We start from the raw sequence: 25,051 nt of genomic DNA, 5'->3' as shown, positions 1-25,051 counted from the left end.
GAAACGCAGCAAGCAAAAATAATTTTTGTTATACCTGAACCTAAAAGTAGCATAGACGTAAATTCTCTGGCACGCAAACCAAAATCCAGGAAATGCAAAGCGCTTGCTTTGTGTTGTGGCAATCTTTTAAATTTATTTTGTAAAGACCGTGATTTTGGATGCATATCTGGCCTTTTGCCTTTCACATTTTCGCACTTTGCAACGTCCATACATTTGGATGAGTTTCAAACTGCTGCAGGTCGCTGCGTACGGTTGCGCAGTCGTGCGCAGCGGTGAACACCACCAACTACTCCCGGCTACTGGCTAGCTTGCTAGCAGATCAAAATTAGCTACTTCGCCTGCAACCCAGTGCATTACTATTTGGACAAGGAGCGATATTTCACCAACATTGTGTTTCCAAGAAAGGGGTTAAGGTAAGATACTTTCCACATTTTTTATCAGACTAAGGCGAAATTTGATGTGAACATTAACCGTTCCTGGCGCACACAAGTCCTGAAGTAGCTATGAGCTGTATGCCGAGGCAAACCAAACTGCGTCCAAAACTCTGCAACTCTAATGGAACGCTTCTCTCCATTATTGGAAAATATACCTGAGACAGCTGTTCAAGACATTTTACATATTGGTGAAATTGAGTTTTCAACCCCGGGTACACACAATACACGTAGCATCATTAATGGAAATATAGTTTCAGCTCTGAATATTATTTGTGATGTTCCCCCAGTCTTGGGCGAAAACATCACAATGGAGGGCGGTAGCGAGAAGCGTTAAGTGAAATCATTCTTAGGTTGAGATTTTATCGAAATTAAGTGGTTCTTGGCATGTTATCAAATGCCGGATATACCGTATGTCCATTGTGATTCAAAGTTTTGAGTCTTTTCGAGAGGGTTCCCAATTTATTTAAATTTAATTTTATAAGCGAGGCCACATAAAATTGATGTAGCTTTTGTAACGGAGTTTCGAGTGTACATCAGTTCGTAAATGGCTCTGAGCTTCACGGATTTGTCTATGAGCTGCGAATATGCACCCGTCCTGTTAAGCAGCCCCTGAGACTGTGTGGATGTCTGCGCTCAGTGCGCTGTCCTGTGCAGCGCACGGTGCATCACTGCTTGAGCAACACAAGTGTCAGGCTACTGGGCCATTCCAGACAACGTTTGTTATGAGTGGAGAAAGATGGTCGTCACACACTGTAATTATTAAAAGCTAATAAATTCAGCTAATAAATTCCCGCAAATGAGGATTTAATGTCTAATAAATTTATGTAGGATCTGTCATCTAAGGTTCAAAGTTGGATAGTCTCCAGGTTTAGGTGCGTCAGTACAGGAGTAAGTGGACGCAGTGATGAAGCATTGACAAACATGCGAAGGATCATACAGTATCAAAGCTATTAAAGCTATTATAGGTCCCAGAAAAATTATATTGCCAAACTTTATCCAGAATAAAATGTACATCAGAACCACATTTTGTAAATAATTAAATAAACAATACCAATAAAAAAATTAAGAAAAAAGTTTAGCCTAAATATACAATATTTAAGAATTACTACTAATAAGTACATTTTTGTCAAATTAATAAGACTTAATACGACTAATACGAGTTTTTTTTTTTTTTTTAAATAAGATTTTACAAAAGTCATAAGTCACTTATGACTTTATAGCAATAAATCATCGCATATATATGCATAGAGAGACAGTTGGATAGACACAGTATATGTAAAATATATGGCTACATACTTAATCAAAACAGTATCAAACTGCAATATTGATAAGTGCAATATCCAAACTGCAGCAGCTGCAATTTTTGGATAAAGGTTGAATGTGACAGCATATCATTATAAATGAAGTATTGTGGAGCTACAGAGATGCCCTTGCCTACAAATCATATCCTCCAAACACCAAAAATATGATGGTTTGGCGCATACCCAAGCAAGAATAACATCATCCCCGTTTTACTATTTTTTCCAGTTAAAATGAAAATTATGATGCAGAAACATCACTGTCACTAAAAAATGCAAATATTATCACATATCTGTCAAAATAATGGAAGTATGATTTTTTTTTAACCATGTCATTAAGCCCTAATACATATTTACAGAGATTCAGCTATGTAACAAAACACTTTTTACAGAATGCAGAAAGCATAATGTGTGTATTAGGCTTAGTTGTTACTAGTGTCACAGCATCACCGGTCCAGCAGCTGCATAAAGCCTTGCATAAAGCCCAGCTATAGCCCAGTTTGGTCCAAGGATACACAAGCAAATGGGCCTAGTCTAACGTAATGTTGACAAGTGACATGACCCTATATGCTGCAGTGACATTGGCTTCATCATATTTATTTACACCGATCAGATAGCTGTGACAGTGACCATGAGAGGGGCTATAACTAACATACAAAAGAGAGAGAACTTGCACAGAATTACAGAATAACTGTATTTATAATTATGAAATACTATGCATTCATGTGACAGTCTACAAAAGAGTCCAGGGGCCAGATGCATAAAACTGCAGAAATGTGTTGATAGTTTGTAGCGCTCATATCTAAACCTATATTACAAGGTGTGTCACAACTAAGGATAAAATTAAGAACTAAACAAAATGTTGACTGACTTAATGTAAATTAAAAGAATGCTAAAAATATATCACACAATAGTAGCCCAATTAATTGGTTACTTTAATAAATGTGCCTTTGGCTGACATTTTACTAATCTCTGTGTAAACACACACACAAAAAAAACAACCCAATAAGTGTGAGTGGTTATCAGCTTGAACAGTGGTTTGCTGAAAGATTCTGTCTCTCACCTGATATTCCATCTCCACTTCGTCACATCACCCTCAGATCACTCTAGAAAAACATGAATGGATGGTGTGAGGAATGCCAGGCTACACACATTCTCGCCACACATTCTGTTTTTATAAACATCAGTTTATGGCCTATGCATGGGTTTTGTGCATATGCAATGCATCCTTTATGCATCTGGCCCCTGGCGGTGTGAGGTAAGGTTATTAACTTACTTCATATCAGTAATTACCTGCAGTCAACAAGAAGTGTTTAGGTCATTATAACAATTTTTCAGCGTAACTACTTTTTTTTGTTTTGTTTTGTTTTTGTTTTTTTAATTACAAGAAAACTATATTTAGAATGATTAAAATGAAATGTTTAAAGGTCAGGTCAGTGATGCTGGATTGACATCAGATTTCTTTTTCTTCTTCAAAATGCTTGTGAAAGGCTTCTGAGCATTTAGCCCTTTAACCTGAATTGGTTTTATCAGAACATATTAGAGCTAATGACATGGTAAAAATCATGTTGCAATTTGTTTGACAGATATTGTGAATGCAATTAGCAATTTTAGTAGGAATTATAATTTTTGCATCCTAACCTAAATTTCCACTGAAAAAAAAAAATATTTGATGACACTGTGATTGCTGCCGGTGCACTAGACCCCAACAGACATGCTATGTTGCATCTGTACAACTTGTTGTCCACAGCATCTGAGTAGCACTGCTATACTTCATTTTTGTCACACATTTAACCTTCATCAAAAAATTGCAGCTCTTGCGATTTGAATATTGCACATAGCCATTATGCTATGATGATTATGATAATATTTCAATGAATTGTTCAGCCCCAGAACATATACCCTCTTCAGCCAACTGACACACACAGTAGAATACCACCATCTCACCTGTTGCCTTACCACTCAGGAGGCTTGATTTGGGCCGCATGGCTTCATCAGAGGTCAGCATGCAGGATGTGGAGGAGGTGGTGATTGTGACCATACCAGAGGCAGTGGCTGACGACATCCCGGCTGTGGTGGAGGAGGAGAAAGCAGTGCTGCTGGCTACAGAGCTCACCCCCCAGCCAGGGTTGGTGGTAAAGTACTCATACTGCACACACCACATAGCAGTGATAAGCAAGTTGAACCTTTTGTTGTAACATTATCCCATTGGTCAGCTCAGCTGTAAGGTGATGAGATTGTTTGACGCTGGTGCAACATTCCAACTCTTGAGCATATGCTGTATTAATCACATTATATAAAACAGTGGTTCTCAAACTTTTTTTTAATGAATTTACCCCCTTTGAAATATTTTTTTTCAGCCAAGTTCCCCCTGACCAGTGCAAAAAAAATGGTAGAAAAAAAAATCTTATCCCAAATCAAATCCAGCTCCATCAGTGTGTGAAACAACAACCTGATGCTGTGGAGATTTTGTTCATTCTGTTTTTGCTTCATTTCTCTTCTTTCTCCATGTTATCATATGTATTGCTGCTATGTTTCAACCACAAATCCATTTTCTGTATTTTTGTCTCAGCTTCCCAGTTATAGTGAATAGATGTCCTCTCTCAACCACCACGGCAGCAGATTTAAACCACAAACACACACATTTGACACCCTCAGGAAACCCAGAGGAAAAACTGAACATAAAATGTGTTTTATCAAACTTACATTTCCATTTATTTAACTAATTGTAGCATTATCATTTTTAAAAAATCTAACACACCCCTTGCAGTACTCCAACATACCCCTAGGGGTATGCGTAGCCCCATTTGAAAATCACTGATCTTTTAGCAATAAAAACTTCTTTGTGGTTTTAGCTTCTTGGTTTAGACCTTTTTAATAGGACCTGTAGAGTTGTCAATTATAATAGTAAGAACAATAAAAAATAATAATAATAACAATTATGAGATAGTGCATGTTCACGTGTTGGTATAATGCAGCAGGGATACAGTATCTATGTTCTCATCATACAATTAAGATCATCATCAGCAAATCTCAGAAGAACTTTGCCTCCCATAAGCCTTTGAAACCTGGTTTGACATCAGATTACTGGTGTTTAAATGTTTGTGAAAGGCATCTGAACACTTTTCACAAGCATTTAAAGTACCCATGCTGCATTTCAGTTTGCTAACATTTTTTCTGAAATGTTGGGTGTATGGTTTATAGGGAGGAGGTCCTCACAGTAGCACCAATGGAGGCTGAAGCTGAGGCCAGTAGCACGGATTCTCTGTCAAAGGAAGAAGCAGTCATCGGTAATATGCCCTGCAGGCTTCACACCATCACCTCACCAAGTGGATATGTAGTTTGTGATTCAGTGTACTAAAACTTTTTGAACCTATCAGAGACTTAACACAATTACCTTTGTTTTTCTTTTTTCTTTTTTCTTTATTTATTTATTTATTTAAACTTATACAATTTGTGTCCATGTCCTTAAGACCGGTGCAGTTTACTTGTTATCATGTCCTTGATTTGGAACTTGTGCTAATCAGCATTAAACCAGTGACCCACCAGTGACAAGTAAGTTAATACATTCATACTGCACAAAGTGAAATATGATGACACACATGCTTTTCATGCATTTTCTGGACACATGCATTTCAGTTGCACACTTTTAGAAGTATAATTTGATCAAAAGGAAATGGTTTATCGAACCTTGTATGCTTTCTTTGCTGGGTATAATAGCTAAAAGCCAGTTTTCCCAATTCTGTGTTCACACAATGAGGTTTTAAAACCAGACAGTGGATAGCATGTTTGTGTTGCTAATATGATTTTAATATCAGTACTCACACGCATTTTACAGCTTCAGTAGGGTTTGGATGATCAGATGAGATAAATGACTCAATGTCTTTCTCTGTCTCTGTCTGAGCAGTGAAATTAACAGAGGAGGTGGATGTGGAAGCTGATGTCTTGTACCCAATCACCTGTGGAGATGCCAAAGCCACACTGGTGTGGAAGAAGTTTGTCTGTCCTGGTATCAATATTAAATGTGTCCAGGTATGCGTCTTCATATCAAGCTGTCATTGTGAAATGATTCTGCCTGTGTAACATCTATCATCTGAACAAATTTAAGACAATGTGCTGTGCATAAAGATGGTGAATAGATATGTCATCATGTTTTAATTTCTCATTTAATTAGTTCAACGAGCAGCTCATCAGCCCCAAGGAATTTGTCTGTTTGGCAGGGAAGTCCACACTGAAGGACTGGAAGAGAGCCATCCGGCTCAATGGCACTATGCTCAGGTCTGTGCCTGTTCAATGCATAAACACAGAATGTCATTACTATGGGCATTAAAAGGATAATGAGAACATACAGTGAATATGAGAAGTCTGCATACCTGTTCGAATGATCTGATTTCTATAGAAATGAAAGGCCTGTAATATTCCTCCTTTTATATTGATTTAAATGACCAATAACCAGAAAAAGCAAGGTAAAAGCAAAATGTGTCTAATTTCTTCCAATATGTTTAGAAATGGAAAATTAAAGGGACAGTTCACCCATTTGAAAAAAATCTTATTATCCCCCCTCACCTCCAGCTGTTCTGCAGGACAGTAGTGGTGCTACCTTCCTCTTATTGAGTACGTTTACATGCACACCATATTCCGGTTCGGGCCAGTATTCCGGCTAAGGTAACTGCGCCACGGCAACTGTAATATTCCGTTTACATGTTACTTGGCATTTTCCCGTGTTTCAGCATATTCCACTCTCTTATGTAATGCGACACTCAGCCGCGGGGGGCAGCAGTACGCGTATAGGCGTCTGGTCTGCCGGAAATACAGAAGAAGAAGTCTTCTTCTTCTTTTTCTTCTGTCGCTAGTTCTATGTTTTCTCCCATCGATATCCTCCATGATATTTAAGTCTTTCATTAGCTGAAGGCAGACTGCAGTCTCCTGGCTCTTGCTGCTGTTCACCATTCCGTTTTCCCCGCTTGCAGGTAACCATAGCAACAAAGACGCCACAGAATTCCTTGCAGGTCGAGCATGCGCAGTCGTGACTGAATATTCCGGTTCGGGGCATTTTCCGACTTAGGTGTTTACATGCCTCAATATTCCGGTTGGAACAGGCATATGCCAGGGGGCTTATTCAGAATTCTCTCCAACCGGAATATGACCTTAATCGGGTTCGGTGCGTGTTTACATGACAGGTGCACAACCGGAATATTGCGAATATTCCGGTTAATACAGGAATAAGGTGTGCATGTAAACGTGCTCATTGCTACTAAGGATGGATACTGGCTGGATGCTCTTAATGCTGTTAGCCTCCTCACTCAGTAACAATGAGAGGAAGATAGCACCACTGCTGTCCCACATCACACCTAGGGGTAAGTGAAATAATATCAGTTGTTTTCAGAATGGATCAACTATCCATTTAAAATTCCTTGCTTGTGTATGTGTAGACATCTCTTAAAATTTGGGGGTATAATTGGCTTTTGATTTGTGTTCTTGTGTGCTCCTGAGGTCTGCAAAAGATGTTTGACATACACTATATTACCAAAAGTATTCGCTCCCCCATTCAAATGATCAGAATCAGGTGTCCTAATCACTTGGCCTGGCCACAGGTGTATAAAATCAAGCACTCAGGCATGCAGACTGTGAAACAAGACATTTGTGAAAGAATGGGCCGCTCTCAGGAGCTCAGTGAATTCCAGCGTGGAACTGTCATAGGATGCCACCTGTGCAACAAATCCAGTCGTGAAATTTCCTCGCTCCTAAATATTCCACAGTCAACTGTCAGCTCTATTATAACAAAATGGAAGCGTTTGGGAACAACAGCAACTCAGCCACGAAGTGGTAGGCCACGTAAAGTGACGGAGAGGGGTCAGCGGATGCTGAAGCGCATAGTGCAAAGAGGTCGCCGACTTTCTGCACAGTCAATTGCTACAGAGCTACAAACTTCATGTGACCTTCAGATTAGCCCAAGTACAGTACGCAGAGAGCTTCATGGAATGGGTTTCCATGGCCGAGCAGCTGCAGCCAAGCCACACATCACCAAGTGCAATGCAAAGCGTCGGATGCAATGGTGTAAAGCACGCCGCCACTGGCCTCTAGAGCAGTGGAGACGCGTTCTCTGGAGTGATGAATCACGCTTTTCCATCTGGCAATCTGATGGACGAGTCTGGGTTTGGAGGTTGCCAGGAGAACGGTACATTTCAGACTGCATTGTGCCGACTGTGAAATTAGGTGGAGGAGGAATTATGGTGTGGGGTTGTTTTTCAGGAGCTGGGCTTGGCCCCTTAGTTCCAGTGAAAGGAACTTTGAATGCTTCAGGATACCAAAACATTTTGGACAATTCCATGCTCCCAACCTTGTGGGAACAGTTTGGAGCGGGCCCCTTCCTCTTCCAACATGACTGTGCACCAGTGCACAAAGCAAGGTCCATAAAGACATGGATGACAGAGTCTGGTGTGGATGAACTTGACTGGCCTGCACAGAGTCCTGACCTGAACCCGATAGAACACCTTTGGGATGAATTAGAGCGGAGACTGAGAGCCAGGCCTTCTCGACCAACATCAGTGTGTGACCTCACCAATGCGCTTTTGGAAGAATGGTCAAAAATTCCTATAAACACTCTCCTCAACCTTGTGGACAGTCTTCCCAGAAGAGTTGAAGCTGTAATAGCTGCAAAAGGTGGACCGACATCATATTGAACTCTATGGGTTAGGAATGGGATGGCACTTCAGTTCATAGTATGAGTAAAGGCAGGTGAGCGAATACTTTTGGTAATATAGTGTATGATGCCATCCTCCCTGGGCCCTTAAGCCAATTTATGTTGTTTTTTGTTGTCGTTGTTGAGTGCAGTTTGCAAATGTGTTACTGTGTGGCAGTGTTGGAGCAGGCAGTCCTGACAAAGATGCCCAGAATGCATGGTGGTCAACAAACTGTCACATTTCATTTGCTACAGAAAGATCATGGACTCAGGTGAGCTGGACTTCTACCAGCACACCAAGGTTTGCTCCAACACCTGCCGCAGCACTAAGATTGACCTTGTGGGAAGCAAAGTGTCAGTCAGCAGCGATCAGTCTGTGGAGCTCATCCCTGTCACCCCCTCATCAGCCGATGGTAGGTCAATTTATGGCTTGTGCTTCAAAGATCTTCTAATTCAGGGCTCATTTTGATTGTGTGGGCCTTTGGTTCACGGCAAATCCAGGTGGTTCACCTCGCCAGGGCAACAGCTGTAGCATTCACTGATGTCATGGCGTCGGCAGAAGAGTTTGTTTGAATAACTTTCTTGAAACAGAGCAGACACCTGGCTGTTCACTGGGTCTTTGTGTCACAGTGTGCGCAGTTTACACACTGTGACGCATAAAATTAACACAAAAATAGTTAAAATCACCTGCATGCTGCTAAAGATATTTAAAAATTATTGGAAGCTAATTCATAGTGTATCTCAGGCAAATGTTAATAGTAACTAATTAGATATGAGCTACATCCTAACTGCATTGTTGTAAACAAAGTTATTAAATAATGTTCTGGCAAAACCACCAACAACCCTATAGTCACAAGCTTATTTCCACAGTTCTTTGATTTTATGTGAAAACAACATGTTTCTGTTAGCTGTGCTTATCCCAACATAACCTAACTCTTCTGCTGACAGTGTGACATCAGTTGAAAGTTTACAGCTGTTGCCATGGCAAAGTAACCCACCCGGAAATACTCTGCTTTACAGTGAACCAAAGGTCCACCCCAGCTCTACCATTGCAATTTCTATGGGTTATACTAATATCAGTTTGACAATACATGGTGGCAATATTGTCCTTTCATCAAAAATGGGATGTGGTCCAGTCAGTTACACCCACCTCTGCTCTATTTAATAAGTGTGTGATTTGTGTCCTCCTAGTGAATGGATCAGCAGCCTCATTTCCAGATGTAACCGAGGAGACTTCAGAGTGGGTGACTGCCATTGGAGGTGAGCAGAAACCTGCATGCACCAGCATATGGAATGAATTGATACACAAGAATCAGGGCTCAAGGCCAACAGCATCTTTTTTCCCTTGACTCTCATATGATTCAATTCAATTCAGTTTTATTTGTATAGCATCAAATCATAACAGAATTTATCTCAAGGTGTTGATGCAGCAGATTTTGGCTGATCCCATGAACCAAAATCTCCCCCATCATAGCTGTCAACACTCCCGTTTTTCCCAGGTTTCTCCCGTATTTTAGACTCATCTCCTGCCGCCCTCCCGTTTTTGTCTTTTCTCCCGGGAATCTCCCATCATTTACATGCCCCAATTTTGTTTGTTAATAATACTGGGAAGCGCACAGTTTTTAAAATCTCAGACCGGAAGCCGCCGCAGCTCCGTCAGTTTAACAGAAGCTGAAACACACGACGAAATGTTTTTAACTGTCAATTAAAAGTGCACGTTTTCCAGCCTACGTCAGACAATGCCGAGTTTACTGACTAATTATTAAAAACCTGGATGTGTTGTAAATCTTAACCCGCTTGGCAGGCACTAATATCCCCGCAGATCTTCTGCTGCCCTCCCACCCCCAGCCACAAAAATCTCCCGGATTTTACTACTCAAATGTATGTCCCCCATGAGTAGCACATGATGATAGTAGCAAGGAAAAAATACCCTTTTAACAGAGAAGAAACCGTGAGCAGAACCTGACTCTGGGTGGGCGGACATCTGCCTCCACCATTTTGGTTGGGAGAGAGAGATAAATTCATCACTGGTCACTGGCTGCTTTGTTGGCAGCTCATCATAAGGCAAGAGGCACAAGATAAGCAGTCTACATGGCTAGATAGGAGTGTGCTACTCCAGCTTTTCTGTAGCCAACCCTGATTCTGACTTGCCGAGTTCATACAGAGATATAGCGGATAGCTATGTCTCTGCACTGCAAAAAGTCAAAATCTTACCAAGATTATTTGTCTTATTTCAAGTAAAATGTCTTATTTCTAGTCATAATATCTCATTACGCTTAAAATAAGACATGATCAGCTCAGAAATAACTTGTTTTTAGACAATTTTAACTTGTTTCAAGTGAAAATTTGCTTGAAACAAGAAACAAATTCTGCCAATGGAACAAGCAAGTTTTTACTTGTTCACTTGTGTCACAAGTAAAAATTTGCTTGTTCCATTGGCAGAATTTGTTTCTTGTTTCAAATAAATTTTCACTTGAAACAAGTGAAAATTGTCTAAAAACAAGTTATTTCTGAGCTGATCATGTCTCATTTTAAGTGTAATGAGATATTTTGACTAGAAATAAGACATTTTTACTTGAAATAAGACAAATAATCTTGGTAAGACTTTGACTTTTTGCAGTATGTATGAACTAAAAGTAAAAACCTAAACTGACTTTGATTCTTTTCAAGTATATAAATGCCCATCATTTATAACCGCAACCTTACCACCACTAGCTTTGGTGCCAAGAAACTTTCCCACTTTGCTGCCCCCCGTCCTTCAATACAGTCCACCTCAGCAGCCTTTTTCATGTTTACAAACTATTACAAAGGCCCCGTTTTGAAAAGGGGAAACTAACAGTACAGTCAAATAAGCACTGACATTAATAGCTACGTTTGCCCTGCTGCAAGCATGGCTAACACTGCATTCACTGTGACTTGGAATTAGCGCCTTGTAAATTTCCAGCTTGTGACAAAAATGTGTTTGCAGTGTGAATTCGGGAAAAAAATTGGTGCTTTTTTTCTTAATGCAGAGTTTTTTCTCATGAGCATCAGTCTTTCTTGAGTTGAAGTGTAAAGTTGAAATGTCAGCGTGGTCAGTGGTACAGTCAAATAATGTCACACATTTCAGTGTATTTGACTGTACTGTCAGCTTCCTATTGCAGAGAAGACCACTGCTCAACAAGCTGTTGTCAGGGAATGTAAATCCAAATGATCGTCTCATCCTTTGATTGGTGTTTAATGGTAATGGCTTAAATTATGACAAGAATCACTGTCATAGTCTACCTATAAGTGATGATGAAATGACAGCATTTAAAATTTGGTACCATCCACTGTGGGATGGTTAAAAACAGGTTTTGAGATGATAGGGGGTGAAAAAGTTAGGCTGGAGCCCTGCTGGAATGATATGTCTCACTGTGTAAATGTGTGTGTGTGTGTGTGTGTGTGTGTGTGTGTGTGTGTGTGTGTGTGTGTGTGTGTGAATATGTGTTCAGAGGACTCTGTTGCATTCTGGCGTGGTGTGAAGGAGGCAGGGCTACTGGAAGAGGTACTGGACGACTTCCAGAAGGAGCTGCAAGAGGTGCTGAAGGGGATGCGGGAGCGAATATCTGAGCCCCCACTGCAGGTCAAAGGTTAGAATGCTAGAACAGGCTGATGAATTAGATTGATTCTGGTCCTTTATTTAATATTGGTCATCATTATCCACCTCTGATAGGATGGATACAATGCAGTTTCACTGATTAGATATTTCCAAGAGAACTATTTAATATTACATATTAAACAATATTTAATATTACTGAGTTGACTGTAATGATACATCAGATTCCACACAACATTGTTTATTTATTGCCACTACTACTACTACTATCTTGGCTTTCAGTGGAGAATTTTAGATTGTGTAATATGCTGTTATTGTTGTTGTTTTTATCAGTATGTATACACACACACACACACACACACACACTCATATACACATACACTCAGTGGCTATTTTATACACCTACACAATCTAATACAATCCAACTGCTCTGCCATAAAGTTTCTGTTACCTATAATGCTCAGGTTTTCTGTTTGTCACAGTAATAGAGGTGGTCATTCAAGCACATGTGTGCCATTGAGCTCATAGTGGTGCTGCTGTACTGAATGCATTTTATTGAGAGCTCTTTCTTATATACTGTCCCCTTTATGTATATAAATAAAAAAATATATACCTCTAAATATAATGTAGTCCAGCAAGACCTCTGCAAACTACAACCTCAGTAATAAACAGAATTAAATTTACACATTCTCCACATTGTCAGCAAAAAGTATACATTACAAACTTTCTTTCAAGGTAGAATTTATGGCAGAGCTGTTGCATTGAACTGCATTTGATTATACAGGTAGATACATACAGATGTAGATATAGATATAGATATATAGATAGATAAATAGATAGATACATACATACATACAAACAGAGATTCAAGTATTCGCAGCTTCAATACAAAAATTATCCATACTCGGTCAGAAGTCTTCTACTCCTCACAAACATAATTCACTAGAACCCTTATTAGAAAATTTGATTATGATCTAAGTCAGTCTAATATTTTGTTTTAGTTTCATATTAGTCTTTAGCTAATATACAGTACAGGCCAAAAGTTTGGACACACCTTCTCATTCAATGCGTTTCCTTTATTTTCATGACTATTTACATTGTAGATTCTAACTGAAGGAATCAAAACTATGAATGAACACGTGGAGTTATGTACTTAACAAAAAAAGGTGAAATAACTGAAAACATGTTTTATATTCTAGTTTCTTCAAAATAGCCACCCTTTGCTCTGATTACTGCTTTGCACACTCTTGGCATTCTCTCCATGAGCTTCAAGAGGTAGTCACCTGAAATGGTTTTCCAACAGTCTTGAAGGAGTTCCCAGAGGTGTTTAGCACTTGTTGGCCCCTTTGCCTTCACTCTGCGGTCCAGCTCACCCCAAACCATCTCGATTGGGTTCAGGTCCGGTGACTGAGGAGGCCAGGTCATCTGGCGCAGCACTCCATCACTCTCCTTCTTGGTCAAATAGCCCTTACACAGCCTGGAGGTGTGTTTGGGCTCATTGTCCTGTTGAAAAATAAATGATGGTCCAACTAAACGCAAACCGGATGGGATGGCATGTCGCTGCAGGATGCTGTGGTAGCCATGCTGGTTCAGTGTGCCTTCAATTTTGAATAAATCCCCAACAGTGTCACCAGCAAAACACCCCCACACCATCACACCTCCTCCTCCATGCTTCACAGTGGGAACCAGGCATGTGGAATCCATCCGTTCACCTTTTCTGCGTCTCACAAAGACACGGCGGTTGGAACCAAAGATCTCAAATTTGGACTCATCAGACCAAAGCACAGATTTCCACTGGTCTAATGTCCATTCCTTGTGTTTCTTGGCCCAAACAAATCTCTTCTGCTTGTTGCCTCTCCTTAGCAGTGGTTTCCTAGCAGCTATTTGACCATGAAGGCCTGATTCGCGCAGTCTCCTCTTAACAGTTGTTCTATAGATGGGTCTGCTGCTAGAACTCTGTGTGGCATTTATCTGGTCTCTGATCTGAGCTGCTGATAACTTGCGATTTCTGAGGCTGGTGACTCGGATGAACTTGTCCTCAGAAGCAGAGGTGACTCTTGGTCTTCCTTTCCTGGGTCGGTCCTCATGTGTGCCAGTTTCATTGTAGCGCTTGATGGTTTTTGCGACTCCACTTGGGGACACATTTAAAGTTTTTGCAATTTTCCAGACTGACTGACCTTCATTTCTTAAAGTAATGATGGCCACTCGTTTTTCTTTAGGTAGCTGATTGGTTCTTGCCATAATATGAATTTTAACAGTTGTCCAATAGGGCTGTGGGCTGTGTAGTAACCTGACTTCTGCACAACACAACTGATGGTCCCAACCCCATTGATAAAGCAAGAAATTCCACTAATTAACCCTGATAAGGCACACCTGTGAAGTGAAAACCATTTCAGGTGACTACCTCTTGAAGCTCATGGAGAGAATGCCAAGAGTGTGCAAAGCAGTAATCAGAGCAAAGGGTGGCTATTTTGAAGAAACTAGAATATAAAACATGTTTTCAGTTATTTCACCTTTTTTTGTTAAGTACATAACTCCACATGTGTTCATTCATAGTTTTGATTCCTTCAGTTAGAATCTACAATGTAAATAGTCATGAAAATAAAGAAAACGCATTGAATGAGAAGGTGTGTCCAAACTTTTGGCCTGGACTGTATATGATTTGGTTTATTTCACTTTTTTCTCAATCAGTAATGTGTTATTTATTATTATTATTATTATTTATTTATTTTTTGACACTCATTGACATTAAAAGGCAAATTCTTAGATAATGAATGTCAATATGAAATAATGGCAGCCTTACTCCAAACAAAATATCCATGTTAGTTGAATTTTAGAGTGTGGCTTTGTTCCCTGCTGCATGGTATGGAGTTTTTGAGTGAGGTTTGACCCATCATTCATGTACAAGATTGCCAAGTCACAAATAACAGGTGGATTGTCCTTTTTTTCCAGATGCTGTTCTACTCAATAACATCGTCCAGAATTTTGGCATGTTGGACCTGGTGAAAAAGGTTCTGGCTAGTCACAAGAGCCAGATGGATCGCTATAGAGAGCAGTATACTCGCAGCCTTGCTGGTCAGTACAGTAATAGTGAAAATATTCCTCACTTTCACCAGTTTGACCAACAAGTTTGGTTCATTCTGGTTCACAAACCTGATTTTGAACCATCCTGAGTGTTTCAACCCCCCAAAAATTGGCTCTGAACCTGAAGTCAGTTTCCAGCTAGAACCAAAATCAGAGGGATCTGAAGTAGAAACCGCTACAACAAAAAGAGCAGGCATGTGTTTCTACAGGGAATGATGGAGGTGATGAAGAAATCAAAGAGCATCCAGTGGTCTGCTGAATTTGCAAAAAACTATTGCTTTCAGTTTGGTCATCTGAATTTCAGGAAACGGAAGGGGAAGGGGGTACTAGAAAAAGTAAATTGTAATTAGAAATTGCTGAAGAGTTGGCGAGGATAGGGTAATGTGGGGGAATATTATGAACTCCTCGACAGTATGCTGGGTCTATATCCCAGACAGAGCCAGGGAGATTGGTAAGTTCTGTGGAAGTCAGGGAATTTTACATATGGGCCTCTTGGCTGTTCAATTTCATTTGATTTCGGCGCAACTACAGTGGAAACAAGCCCACTCACTATTAGAAAGACATTTGCAGAAAATGAAGGAAGAACCTTGTAGGTTGTGGAAGCACCTTGACTTACTCAAGTAGACTAGTGGAACAGTTGGGGAATTCTACTTCAAGGTCACAGTGAGAACATTCTTCATTAGTGTTGTGCCTGTCAGCCTGGGAGAAGAACATAAATGTTAGTTTATCGGTTTTTACCCATACCTTACATTTTTCTACTTAATGTATTGAAATTGTCTGCAGCATGTAACCCTACTAGTACTTATAGGTCTACTTTGAAAAATCTGCCCCCCTAGCTGTTATGTATGATACTGTCCTACATAATGGAGCCAAGTGAAATAATAGCTGAAATATATGTTAAAGGGATTGTTCACCCATTCTGAAAATTTTTGTCTCTTTATATTCTATATAAAGAGACAGTCATGATAGTCATTGTGTGGTTTTGTGTAGGCAGCTATCCTGACTATGTTGAACTGGCATTGGTATTATTCAACAAACCTTTCAACCTACTACTGATAGTGTTACTTATTGTAATATTATTATAATATTTTATTACAGTATTGTTACAGGTATTATTTGTATTGTTGTTTGCAGTGTTGGGACCAATTACTCACAAAACTAATAAGTTACAATTACTAATTACTTCTGTAAAAAAAATAATTTTGATTATTACTCAATTACTGCTGCAGAAGAGTAATTCAGTTACTGGGGAAAGTAATTTTTATGATTACTTTTTTTCTTTTCTTAAATCCTCTTATTAATGGACATATTTTTGCATTGCTGTTGCAGTGTGGACATTGCTGTCAAATTTCATCTATCATTGTCAGTGTTGGCCACGTTACTTTGAAAAAGTAATTCATTATAGTTTAAAGTAGTGATGCCAGCTTGTCCAGGTGGGGAATTGAACCCCCGGTCTTCTGTATGGCAGGCAGAGATATTATCCGCTCTGCCGTTGGGGAACACATGCGCTTCTTGTAACTTGTGCTCAGTCATTCTCCATGCATGTTGATGAGTTACGAAAAACTGCAAAGTCCAATCGGTTTGAAAATTGACACACTGCTTTCTCTCTACAAGACGCAAATTTTTCGAATACGATAATAAAATAATAATAATAATAATAAGTATTAGTAGTAAGTAACGGCTAGTAACGGCGCATTTTATTGCCAGTAATGGTAACGGCATTGTAATGGGGGAAACAGTAATTTCTTTGATTACTCGTTACTGATAAAAGTAACACCGTTAATAACGCCGTTTCTTTGTAACGCCGTTACTCCCATCACTGGTTGTTTGTGCCATAGAGCAATAAAATCATATGCTTAATGTGCTTTTCATTCACACAGTGTGAAACATTTTGAATTAGAAAAAGTGGCTTTTCTGTTTTGCTAGCGTTTTATGTGTCATTAGTTATGTATTTATTTGTCTTCAATGCTGCAGCTCTGGAACAGCAGTGTGACGAGCACCGGAAGCGAGCCAAGGAGCTGAAAAGCAAATCTCAGCATCTCAACAACGTCCTGATGACCCTCACCCCGGTCCCTGCAGCCACCACACCTAAGCGCCCTCGGCTGACCCGGGCGGTCTCCGGCCCTGCCTCTGTCAACGCCGCTGCCACTCAGATCACTCTGCCTCTGAACCAGCTAACCAGCCTGCCGCTTGGCAAGGTGCTGACTATGGCAGGAGCCCCGGCCGGCACAGCCCTGGGCGGATACACCCTCTTGACCTCGCCGGTTGCCGGGCCAGAGCTGGCAACAGACGCGTCCAACCTGACAGTGCTCTCTGCAGCAGCGGTTCAGGAGGGGACGGCTGGTGGCGGCACCCCACCTCCCACGGCCTTCGTCAAGGTGGTCAGCTCCCAGTACCAGCTGGTGACGGTGCCCGCCACCCTGCAGGGTCTGGTCACCACACAAAGCACCATGGTTCCACTGCCAGTCGGGAACATTAGCGTGGTGGGTGCCACAACAACTGCCACAGTAGAAACACAAGAAGCTGATGATGATGTGGATCAGCAGGTCAAAGGTCAGCCAGTACAGACTGAAGGTGAGGAGGTGAAAGATGAGGAGCAGCACTGAGAAGAGAGGCGACAGCTGTTGTCCCGGCTTCATCTCAGCAGTCTGGGCAATGGAGAGAACGCATGTTTCCAGCACTGGCCCGAGGGTTTGTCCAGGTTTTGGACTTTTCCAGACACTTTCACTTGTTCTGAATGTCAAGGGGAAAAAAGTTTGACAGTAGGGCTCAACGATATGAAAAAAGTCATGTTGCCATTAATCATACAAATATTGCACCATGATTCATGGTTTTAGTAGGAATGATCATTTTGAATTTTAATGTTCTTTTTCAGTGTCAACGCTATTTAAATAATGATGGAATTTTTTTTTTTTGCTTGGGTCTGTACCAACGTGTTTTCTTACATCTGGAAAATACAGTTTGTAGGCCAAGGTGCCTGTGGTACCATAATATATTAACGCTTTGTCTCATATTTTACACTCATCAAAAAATTGCAGCTCCTGCAATTTGGATATTGCACTTGGACATATTGCAATATTTCCATTAATTGTTAAGCCCTAACTGACAAGTGGTTTGACTGTCATAAACAAAGTTCCCCAAAAAAATCTGTCTACAAAAGCAAAAATCTTTTCTTTCTTTTTGTATATTGCAGAGAGATTACAGAAAATCTCTAGTTGATATGAATCAGAATACCTTTTTCATTCACAGGGATTGAGAAATGTTTTCCTCAAAGGCCAGAGGTCTCTCCCCATATAACTGTACTCATAACAAGACAGTGACAGACCTGAGACATAGAGCTACAGGTAACTGCAGTGCTTGGTCAGGTCATTCCTACCATGCATTCAGCTGTCAGTTAGCAGACCATTTGAAATGTCCTTGCAAATGCTGTTAGTCTAGCAGCATGTAAAATGTCTAAATGTGTATCTAATGTCAGGAATCATTTGTATTTCAAAAACAATTTCACTGGAAGTTGTATAAGTAACTGTAATACACTTAATACACCTATGCTCATCAGTGTTGGCTTGTGCATTTGTAAATAAATGTTCCATTGTCAAGAATTAGTCATTACTGATGCTACATTTTCTTTTAGATTGGTGTTTTTTGTTTTTTTCTTTTTGTTTTTGTTTTTTCAAACTGTCATGTTCTGGACCCCCAAGTTTACTTTCAATAAGCCAAGGACCCCAATTTGAAGTGATTTTATGGTGTAGGGACGGTGGGGACCCATATATCAAGATATTTTGCTTTTGTTCACTATTAAATGCTTGTGTAAGGCCTCAGGCGTGAAACCCAAAAAATCTCATCCACTCACTGCATCACTGATCTGACCATTAAATCTATCATTTTAATCATCAGAAATACAGGTGCCTTTAAATACAGGTGAGAAGTGAAGGCAACAGTGGTGCCGGTGCTAACCCCCAAACTGGGAGAGTGGCTCCAGCAAATTCCAGGAGCAACATCTGACATCTCTGTCCAGAAGAGCACAGTCCTCAGAACAGCTAAGATACTGCACAGAACCTTCAGGCTCTTTTTTTTTTTTTTTTTTTTTTCAAATATTCCTGGCAATTGTTTTCAAGTTTATTTAAAATACATTTGTCTTGTAATATTTTAAATTCTTTTTTCTAATTTCACTTGGAAAATCATTGTTCTAGAGTCACATAGGAGTAATGAAATCTTCTCCGGACTTCTCAGCTAATAGTCACTTTGATAAATTGTTACAGTCTTACTTACATTGTTACATTGTTCGCTTTTTCTCTTGATCTGATATCAAAAGATCAAATGCAAATATATTTGATCAATTGATCAGGAATTCAGCATGATAAAAAGATAAAAAAAAAATAATAATAAAAATAAAGCTGATGGAAAATGACATCACCGTAAAAGGAAACACACTGTAATCACGCAGATGGTAGTGATTAAGATTTGAGGTCACCACATGCCAGGTAATACATGCTGGAGAAAGGCTAATTCCCTGATTGCACAGTTCTGATGGACTGAATGATGTATTACAAATATGATTCACTGGATAATGAGTGAACAAGTTTGAAATGAGCACACAGAACCTGATTCTGTATGCGAAACAGCGATGATAGCATGACTTATTTTGTAGAAATGATTCCCAGCAGGTCATTTACTTGACTTTATCAGCTCTTTTGCATGTGAGACAAAACATTAACCCTGGAGCTTTTTGAATTTCCACCTACCTTTTAAAATGCTAGTTCTTATTCTGTGTTTTTTATTTATTCGCAAAACTGACTCATAATTTTTATATACTTTTTACATATTTTATATAATTTCCAACATATTTTGAAAACTAAAATATTTTTGATGTGTTAAATGTAACTATTTTATTTTTACATCTTTTTGCTTTTATTTGACTTTACTTTTGTTCAATAAAGCGCCCTTTTCAACTTTATTTTTATATTTACATTTATTTATTTAATTGTTTGTTTGTTTTGTTTTGTTTTGTTTTGTTTTTTTTTTGTTTTTAAAAAAGGAATCCAAACCTTGCAGCTGTGACAGCGCCGTCCACAAGATGGCGCAAGAACATTTCAATTCAAAGCATGCACTGTTCCCCCACATCTTCTGCTTCACTCTATCACGCATGTCAGACTGGCAGTCCGGCTGGCGTGTTCCAACAGGGGACGTCAGCTCTGCCAGATTTCCTTCACAATATAAACCATACCCTGTGAGGTGTTTATCATGCAAAAGCAGAAAAGACACAGAAGACGCAAAGTGCTACTCGGTGTAGCGGCTTTGTGGCGAGTCAAAGAGGAGCACTCACTCCTCTGGGACAGATGGAACGTTGGGCTTTACGAGCGCTCTCTCCGCCCGTAAAGCAGGAGGGTATCGAACTGCCGAACATCTGAATTGAGTTGCTGCAGCCACACAAGTATTGCGACTTGGACATATGGGGAGATGTTTTTATTCATGGTTTTAATAAACAAGCATCATTTATTGTACGATAAACAATGGTTCGCCAATAACACATACGCTGGTCGTTACAGAGAAGGCTTTTTAACAGGACTTACACACAGGCTATGTGCCGCATCCAACTGCAACCAAGTAAGCAAGAGAAGGCAGGCATATTATATTACTGGATGTGGATAAATGGTGGCAATTAAACTGAATATGCACAAGTTCTTTTCAGGTGTGATCAGTTTTCATCTATAGGACAAAATCGTCGTAAGAATTAGGCTCCTCATCTGATCGCACGGAGATTTTAAAGTGGCGACGCAGAAAGCCTCCGTATCTCTTCTGGTTTTCCCACTTGAGGTTGTTCAACTTTGGTCGGATCCTCCTCATGAAGCCTCCGTAGCGCTTCTGCAGCGCCTCCTGCTCCTGGCTGCCCTGCTCCACAGAATTACTCCTCTTAGACTTGGGGCCAAATTTACGTAAAAAGCCGCCGTACCGTTTGACATTATTGTAGACCTTCTCAGGAGCGTCTTCCGCCGACACGTCTCTCTCCTCCAGCTTCCTCAACAAGTCCTCGTAAGTCTTGGGCAGCGCCGCAGCTTTCAGAATGAAATTTTCACGCCACGGGAAGGTGACAATTTTGTTCTTGTTTTTGTCGATCCGCTTAATGAAGCCGCCGTACCGTTTGCTGGGGTTGGCGCGCTGGCTCTCCTCCTCCTCCGCCGCCTCGTCCTGGCTGAGCTCCGCTAGCCGCGCAGCCTGGCCACATCTCCGCATCTCATCCTCACACTCCGCACCGCAAGGCTGCAAACACACACACACACACACACACACACACACACACACACACACAGGACACAGTGAAAAACAGGCCGTGGCCTTTCAACACTTGACACTCCTTATGTAGGGATGTAGCGTGCAACCAGGGTCAGAAGGTCAGCCACCAGTTTTTTTTTTTTTGTTGTTGTTGTTGTTTTTTTGGTTTTTTTTTTTTTTTGACTGAATAAACACATTTTAGGATTAATTTTAACGAAATAGTCTACATCAACAGCATGTATCACCGTAGCCTCCACAGTTTCTAGTGTTGGGTAAGTCACTCAAAGAAAGTAATCAAGTAAAGTTACTCATTACAGTCTACAAAACTGTCATCACATCGCTATTGCCATTAAAAGTAATTACATTACTAATTACTTTACTTTTGCGTTACTTTCTAAAAACCTGATCAACCCGTATCAGAGGGATTCACATATTAAATCATAATAAATAATAATTGCCCCCTTCCTCTGTCGCTCTTCAGCAGGTATTTCTGCATCCGGAGCCGTAGTGTCTGCATCCGTGACTGCAAACCACCGACTGCCCACACCCCCGCCAAGCCTCATGATCCTGCTCAACACCCATCTCCACAACAGCTATTTAGTCCCACTACAGTCAGACCTGTAATAATTATTATTACAATTCTTGCTATCATTGTTGTTACTATTACTATTGTTATTATTGCTAGTAATATTATTGTTGTCGTTGTTACAACCACTACACAGCTATACTATACAGCCATATGTCGAACTTACATCGTTCTATGTATTCTGAAATACCCCCCCCCCCCCCCCCCCTCTCTCTCTCACACACACACACACACACACACACACACACACACACACACACACACACACACACACACACACACTCCCTCTCTCAGATGACCGCCCACCCAGAGCCGGGTTCTGCTCGAGGTTTTTTCCTCGCCACTGTCGCCCTGTGCCTGCTCTTGGGGGAGATTTTGGCTCAAGGGATTGGCCAATGGGGTTTCTGTAAAGTGTCTTTAGATAACGTTTGTTATGATTTGACGCTATACAAATAAAACTGAATTGAAACGAATTTAATAAATTAGATATGAAAACAATCTCATCCTGTGCCAGCAGACAGGAGTCTGATGTCATATCTTTCAAAATGTCCTGTGCTGAAATAACAGAAGTCATGAGAATTTTATTAGAACAATAACTGCAATGTGATTACTTAAAAAATAATGTGTAACCCCTTATTACTGTGTTACTGAGAAAGCCAATTTAATCTGAGTAAAAGTGACGTGAAAAATACTCCGAGTATCAGACCGATTTAAGCGTTTAAGAAAAGGTATTTTAATTTTCATTAGTGGCGAAATAGTGGTTCACAGCCACTAATTCGTATAGCTCGTATAGCGTGAGTGTTGAGGGTGAGGCTACCAGTCCCAGCAGCTGGTGGCTCCATGTAACTCCTGCTCGGCTGCTCTTACCAGGCTGCTCAGAGCAGCGTCGGCGCCGAGCATCTGCTGCGCGCATTTCTGACACTGGGACGAGCAATCTGTGTGGATGGAGGACGGCAAGCTCAGCATCAGCACCAGGACATACCACTCCATTCTTCACCAGATCCCTGACAAAAACAAACAAACAAACAAAAAGCCGCATAAAGAAAGAGTGGCAGAGGTTCGAGATGCGTTCTCCATTTCTGTCTCTACATTCATGAATGGAAATTCAGCTGAACCCTCAGTCTTTAACACATTGATATTTTATACATACAGCACTTTGACAGCGGAACCATACAGTTTTACATATATTGGCATTTTAGATCACATGTAGGCTACTTAGCACTTTTTGGTATTTAATAGTTGTCTGTCATAGTTGTTCTGTTTTGTAGGTTTTGTAGGCTTAACCACAGGTAGGGTGCTGGTATGTATTTCCTATCTATGACGTTATTGTAATCTACAGTTATTGTATTTTACCACTTAACAAATGAGAGAATACACTGCATGATGATTTTCGAAGCTTAGTCTAAGTCTACGCTTATGAAGAAACTTCACCTTCAGGCCTGCTTGTGTAGTCTAAACGTCCCGTTACTCAAGAAGCTGTGCCGGGCATTTCTGCCGTCAAACTCTTGATGAAGGCTGTTTTACCAACTAGTTTACTTCTCATTTAGACACACACATAACGCTCACCTGGGCGGATCATCTAGAATTTTGTGTTTCTTGATCAGCTTTGTCAATGTAGCACTGCTCTGAGCTGGTGAATAACACAGCTTGGATGTGTACCTCAGCAGTTGGGCAGATAGTTCCAGCCGTGTAGACTTGCAGAGGCGCATCTAACCAGGAGTGGAAACTTGCTGTCCGACCTCTCCACCACTTGTGTTTTTCTGCCTGAGCGGCTGGGCTCGTCCTCTTTCTTTTATCCAGGGAGACTTGGCAGTGTCACCAAACCGCATCAGAACAGCCTCTATTAGCGGACCAATAGGAAGGAAATACTGCGCAAACAAGCCCACCGCCTCCCCGCGTTCACAATTTTCAACGCCCACATAAGAAGGCAGCACCAACTTGACAATTCATCTTATCACATCATCATCATCACTATCATCATCATGCGCTGTTGATTTCATTTCATATTTGGTGATGGTGATGCTTGGGGGTTGGTGTGTGTGTGTGTGTGTGTGTGTGTGTGTGTGTGTGGAGGGGGGTGGGGTCTAACTCAAATACTGGGCAGTAAATCACCTTGACACATTTTGGACATAGCAACTGAGGTGCAATTCTGCTTTCCCTCACATCATCAGCAAGACTGAAAAGACATGTTTGTAAGGAAAATGATGCTGTATAGAGATTGAGGAGAGTTTTTCTTTTTGAATCTATTTTTGTTTTCTCATCATACATGCGATCATATATAAATTGTTATAAACCCCTACATACATAACAAGGCCGAAAAAAGATATCTATATATACATATCTACATTTACCTATGTATCTGTGTATCTATCTATCTATCTATCTATCTATCTACTTTTTTGCCACCATACATTTAATCACACATAAACTACACACAAGCCAAAATGACAGTCACATTTTTTTAGTATAAATATATATGTACAAATATGTGTGTGTGTGTGTGTGTGTGTACAAGACATATGTTCTAAGAAATGAAATATAAATGATAATAGAAAGATGCAATTTTTAAAAAGAAATGCAGGCTTTATTTTTCCATCATACATGTAAAAAGAGAAAATGACAATGGAAAAAAGGAGATTTTTAAAAATACATTTTTTATTTTTTCCAGTATAGACGTAAGCAAATATATAACTGTAAATTACATTACAAGACAAAATTACAATGAAAAGAAGTAAATTATCAAAATATTCAAACAAACAAAACTCCCATTAGGAACTGCTAAGAAGACAGCTGGAGATCTATCCATATCTGTTTTGACTGTATAATAATTCTCTCATCTTGTATTTAACGCAGCAACTGCAACATGTAACATGGCAACTGGAGCAAAGTCCTGGAGCTCATTACCTGCTCACCTGAAATCAGCTGCAGACTTCACTATTTTGAGCTGCCACTAAAGTGCTGCTTCATTCAGCAATACACTTGTTTGTTTAGGTGTGTATGTGTGTGTGTATGTGTGTGTGTGTGTGTGTGTGTGTGTGTGTGTGTTTGTCTCTGTATTCAGTTATTCCTAAATGTGTTTTATTATATCTTTCTGTATTCACTTTGATTTCTGCTTTCCCT

The 25,051-nt window shown here is 40.2% G+C and overlaps 2 protein-coding genes across 5 annotated transcripts; one reads left to right on the top strand and one right to left on the bottom strand.

The window, feature by feature from the left end:
• The first annotated feature begins 87 nt into the window (after nucleotides 1-87).
• Nucleotides 88-18,677, top strand: gmeb2 (glucocorticoid modulatory element binding protein 2). 3 transcript variants are annotated; one of them, XM_030056529.1, is made up of 10 exons: nucleotides 88-413; nucleotides 3,620-3,860; nucleotides 4,937-5,022; nucleotides 5,640-5,764; nucleotides 5,907-6,010; nucleotides 8,670-8,827; nucleotides 9,606-9,674; nucleotides 11,888-12,025; nucleotides 14,944-15,066; nucleotides 17,050-18,677. In XM_030056529.1, exons 2-10 carry the CDS (start codon nucleotides 3,718-3,720, stop codon nucleotides 17,679-17,681), a joined length of 1,578 nt encoding a protein of 525 aa, XP_029912389.1. In that variant the 5' UTR covers nucleotides 88-413; nucleotides 3,620-3,717; the 3' UTR covers nucleotides 17,682-18,677. The 3 variants fall into 3 exon arrangements, with proteins under 3 accessions (XP_029912389.1, XP_029912388.1, XP_029912390.1); XM_030056528.1 differs by having other exon boundaries at nucleotides 89-413; nucleotides 3,699-3,860; XM_030056530.1 differs by lacking the exon at nucleotides 88-413 and having other exon boundaries at nucleotides 3,759-3,867.
• A 1,846-nt stretch (nucleotides 18,678-20,523) lies between these two features.
• On the bottom strand, nucleotides 20,524-23,688 carry pdyn (prodynorphin). Of its 2 annotated transcripts, none has more exons than XM_030056056.1 (3): nucleotides 23,591-23,688; nucleotides 22,799-22,935; nucleotides 20,524-21,333 (listed from the first exon to the last, which is right to left on the bottom strand). In XM_030056056.1, the coding sequence occupies exons 2-3, from the start codon at nucleotides 22,919-22,921 to the stop codon at nucleotides 20,782-20,784; spliced, it is 675 nt and encodes a 224-aa protein (XP_029911916.1). In that variant the 5' UTR covers nucleotides 22,922-22,935; nucleotides 23,591-23,688; the 3' UTR covers nucleotides 20,524-20,781. The 2 variants fall into 2 exon arrangements, with proteins under 2 accessions (XP_029911916.1, XP_029911917.1); XM_030056057.1 differs by having other exon boundaries at nucleotides 23,498-23,606.
• Between the last annotated feature and the right edge of the window lie 1,363 nt (nucleotides 23,689-25,051).

The sequence above is a fragment of the Myripristis murdjan genome, chromosome 7 (genome assembly GCF_902150065.1).
Source record: "Myripristis murdjan chromosome 7, fMyrMur1.1, whole genome shotgun sequence".
NCBI classification, from domain to species: Eukaryota; Metazoa; Chordata; class Actinopteri; order Holocentriformes; family Holocentridae; genus Myripristis; species Myripristis murdjan.
This window is presented reverse-complemented; position numbering and strand designations above follow the sequence as displayed.

Excerpts from the sequence above, each read along its gene's own strand:
- gmeb2 (XM_030056529.1), top strand. The coding sequence starts at position 3,718 with ATGGCTTCATCAGAGGTCAGCATGCAGGATGTGGAGGAGGTGGTGATT. Across the intron at positions 9,675-11,887 it reads GTGGGTGACTGCCATTGGAG|AGGACTCTGTTGCATTCTGG; the intron begins GTGAGCAGAAAC and ends ATATGTGTTCAG. Across the intron at positions 12,026-14,943 it reads GCCCCCACTGCAGGTCAAAG|ATGCTGTTCTACTCAATAAC; the intron begins GTTAGAATGCTA and ends CTTTTTTTCCAG.
- pdyn (XM_030056056.1), bottom strand. The coding sequence starts at position 22,921 with ATGGAGTGGTATGTCCTGGTGCTGATGCTGAGCTTGCCGTCCTCCATC. Across the intron at positions 21,334-22,798 it reads ACGCTGCTCTGAGCAGCCTG|CCTTGCGGTGCGGAGTGTGA; the intron begins GTAAGAGCAGCC and ends GTGTGTTTGCAG.